We start from the raw sequence: 2,995 nt of genomic DNA on the forward strand, positions 1-2,995 counted from the left end.
GTCGTCTGGTGCCCATACAGGGCATCTCCGCAGGCCCGCGCTGGGATGATGCACCCAGAAAGTATTCGCGCTCCGGGGGACGCCTCTCGAGCAGGGAAAACGCTGCCCCAGGTTTAGGCATCTGGGCGGCGCGGGCGCAGCGCCTTCCGCTGGCTCGGGCTCCCCGCGGGCCCGCCCGCCTTCGCCCGCCCCCGGCCGCCGAGCCCCGGGATGTGCCTGGACCCGGCGCGGCGCGCGGCAGCCAACCGCCGGCAGGACAAGCCCTGGCGCGAGGCCAGGAGGCGCGCTCGCAGCCACCGCCCCCCGCCAGCGCCTTTTCCCCTGTGCAATTCGGGATCTTCCTTTCTCAGTTCCCTTAAATCCCAGCCCAGGGAAGCCTCCCGAGAGCCGCCATCCAGCCACCCGCCAGCATGTCAGGGGGCAAATACGTAGACTCCGAGGTAGGCTGCGCTCCCCGCGCCCGGCAAGGCGCACCGAGTGCCTGCGCCCGCGGCTCCCACTCCACATATTCCAGCTGCTTTTCCAGCCCGGCCCCCCCTTGACTTGCGGGCACTCCTCGCGCGTTGGCACTGTTGAGGAATGGACCTGGGCGGGGTGGTGGCGGTGAAGAGGACAAAGAATGTCCTCCTGGAGAAGGGAGCAATGAATGGGGTCTTGGAGCTAGGGGAGGCCGGAAGGCGGGTGTGGGTCCTTGCAGTTGCATCCTCAGATCGGGAACACATTTTCTGGTTACGTCTGAAGCGCTTCCTAGTCGCGAGACCCCCCGCAGGCCCACCCCTACCTGTTGCTAGGTGGGGAGCTGGAGCGCACAGGGGCGAGGGGGGGCGGGGGCAGGGAGTCCTTTATGCCCTGGCCTGGGGACAGTGAGTCCCTGCTTGACGCCTGGACCGCGCGCTGTGGTTGCACTTTTCAAAGCTCTTGGCCCATCTCAAGGACTCTCGGGGCACCTCGGCGCCGGACTGGGGTGTTTGGAGAAGGTCGCCCTCTCCCCCCCCCCCCCCATCTCGCCTTCTAGTCACTTCCCCATGTTTGGACCCTCCCAGGTGTTGGGAACTTGCTTTCACAAACGCAGCCGCGGCTCAGGCTTGCAGCCCAGGAGAGAGCTGAGAGTGGGTCGGGGGAGGAGTGCAGGTGAGGGCTGCGCCTGGGGGGGTGCTACGGGCGAACTCACAAGTGGTCTGAAACCAGAGACCTCGGGACTGTGACCACTAGGGGAAGGGAGAATCGGGGGGGGGGGCACAGAGGATAGATAGGGTGGGGCACGCGGACAGGTGCATGTGGTCAGGGAGGCAAAGAAATCGGGGACCCTCTTAGGTCGGGGTTCAGGATGGCACTTATAAAGCTGGAGGGGGCTGTGCGGAGAGGGGTGACGGAAATCAGAGCAGGTGAAGCGCTAGGGACGGAGGTGGCGCGGCAGGGAGAGGAGCTGCAGAGAAGCCAGAAACTGGGGCCCCTCCCGGCCGGGGTCCCCGTGGGGTACCACGCGCCGGGCGCGCGGGGCGGGGGCGGGCGCACGGCCGCGGGGCTCGCCCTGACCCCTGGCGGCGGGCGGGGAGGCCGGCCTCGCTGCCTGGTACCGAGGGGTGTGGTGTCCTCGCCCGGATCCTCTTAAAGAGCTTGTGGCGCCCAGAGCTGACTGTGCGCAGAGCCGCTGCTGCGGACGCTGGGGGTTCAAGTTCAGGCCCGGAGGTTTGGCCCCCCTGCCGCTCGCCCACCCGCTGATCGCTTGTTTTTCTCTCTGAAATACTCCTGTCACCTTCCCTGCTGGCTGTCCGCCCGCCCTCCGCAGGGACATCTCTACACCCTTCCCCTCCGGGAGCAAGGCAACATCTACAAGCCCAACAACAAGGCCATGGCCGAGGAAATGAACGAGAAGCAGGCGTACGATGCGCACACCAAGGAGATCGACCTGGTCAACCGGGACCCCAAGCACCTCAACGACGACGTGGTCAAGGTAAGCAGAGGCGTCCCATCGGGAGGGGCCGTCCCCACGGGACACCGTCAGGGCCCGGACAGCCCTCCCCTGGCAAGCAGCCGGGCTTTGCCACACACGCCGTTTTCTGGGTTGGATGTGTGGGAGCGACTGCGATCGCCAGAAATGCCCCAATGTCACGCCCGCCTCCCTTAGTTCAGCTGGGAGGTCGTTAACGTGAGCTTTGTACTTCTTATGACTGCACGCTTCGCCTAGTAAATAAGCCTTATGGCCAGTAAGACAGGCTCAGATATTTGGAGGAAAGGGAGCCCCCTGGATTCCCAGGTGGAAATCTATTGAAACCTTGCAAAGGGCAATGCCCCATTGAACATGGGATTAAGACAGCAAGATATTTGCGTGAGAGCCTGTGCAGAGGGGAAAGAGACAGAATAGAGCACGGGCAGGTCCTCCTGCTAAATTAAGATATCCTGAAGTGATTTTCTTCAAAATAATAGAGTGGACGGAAATGCTAAGGACTGAAGACTAAGAATTAAGGAAAAAGAAGTATATGTAAATTATACAGGTATATGCATGAATACACACATGTATGGATATATGTTATATAAACCCTTGGAGAAGGATGTTATGCTTGGGAGGGTGGAGGGACAGCACAGGAGAGGATGAGATGGATTGACTCAGTGACTAGGTGTGTAGGAGACAGGTTGGCTCAGGGTAGAGCAGGGTTCAGGGCTGTTGAACATAGAGTCAGAGTACACTCGACAGCACATAGCAACATGCTTTGTAGGATCATAATTAAAGGAAGAGTACTACAGACAGGAAATGACACCTGTGCACAACTAAACAACTTGACAAAACACAAAGTAACATGTACCTCACGATGTCACTGCAGAGACACAGATGCTTCTAGTTAGCAAAGATGCTTCTCTAGTGGCTGCCGAGGTCAGCATGCCCTGAGCTCATGACTGGACCCTGTGCTTGAGGCTCTTTCTTGTACTTTCAAGTCCTGCTTGGTAAGACTGAAAATAGATGACTTGAACCGATTGTTGGCAAAGCTTATAGCCT

General features: G+C 60.2%; 1 protein-coding gene across 1 annotated transcript in view; it reads left to right on the forward strand.

Moving 5' to 3' along the window:
* The first annotated feature begins 374 nt into the window (after positions 1-374).
* CAV1 (caveolin 1, caveolae protein, 22kDa) overlaps positions 375-2,995 on the forward strand; it is a 41,268-nt gene continuing 38,647 nt past the window's right edge. The window contains exons 1-2 of the mRNA XM_006882662.1: positions 375-440; positions 1,790-1,954. Coding sequence (XP_006882724.1) covers positions 411-440; positions 1,790-1,954 — 195 coding nt within the window. The 5' untranslated portion in view covers positions 375-410. The remainder of the gene's footprint in view (positions 441-1,789; positions 1,955-2,995) is intronic.

The sequence above is a fragment of the Elephantulus edwardii genome, unplaced genomic scaffold (genome assembly GCF_000299155.1).
Source record: "Elephantulus edwardii isolate Elephantulus edwardi_28Jun2011 unplaced genomic scaffold, EleEdw1.0 scaffold00022, whole genome shotgun sequence".
Lineage (NCBI taxonomy): Eukaryota > Metazoa > Chordata > Mammalia > Macroscelidea > Macroscelididae > Elephantulus > Elephantulus edwardii.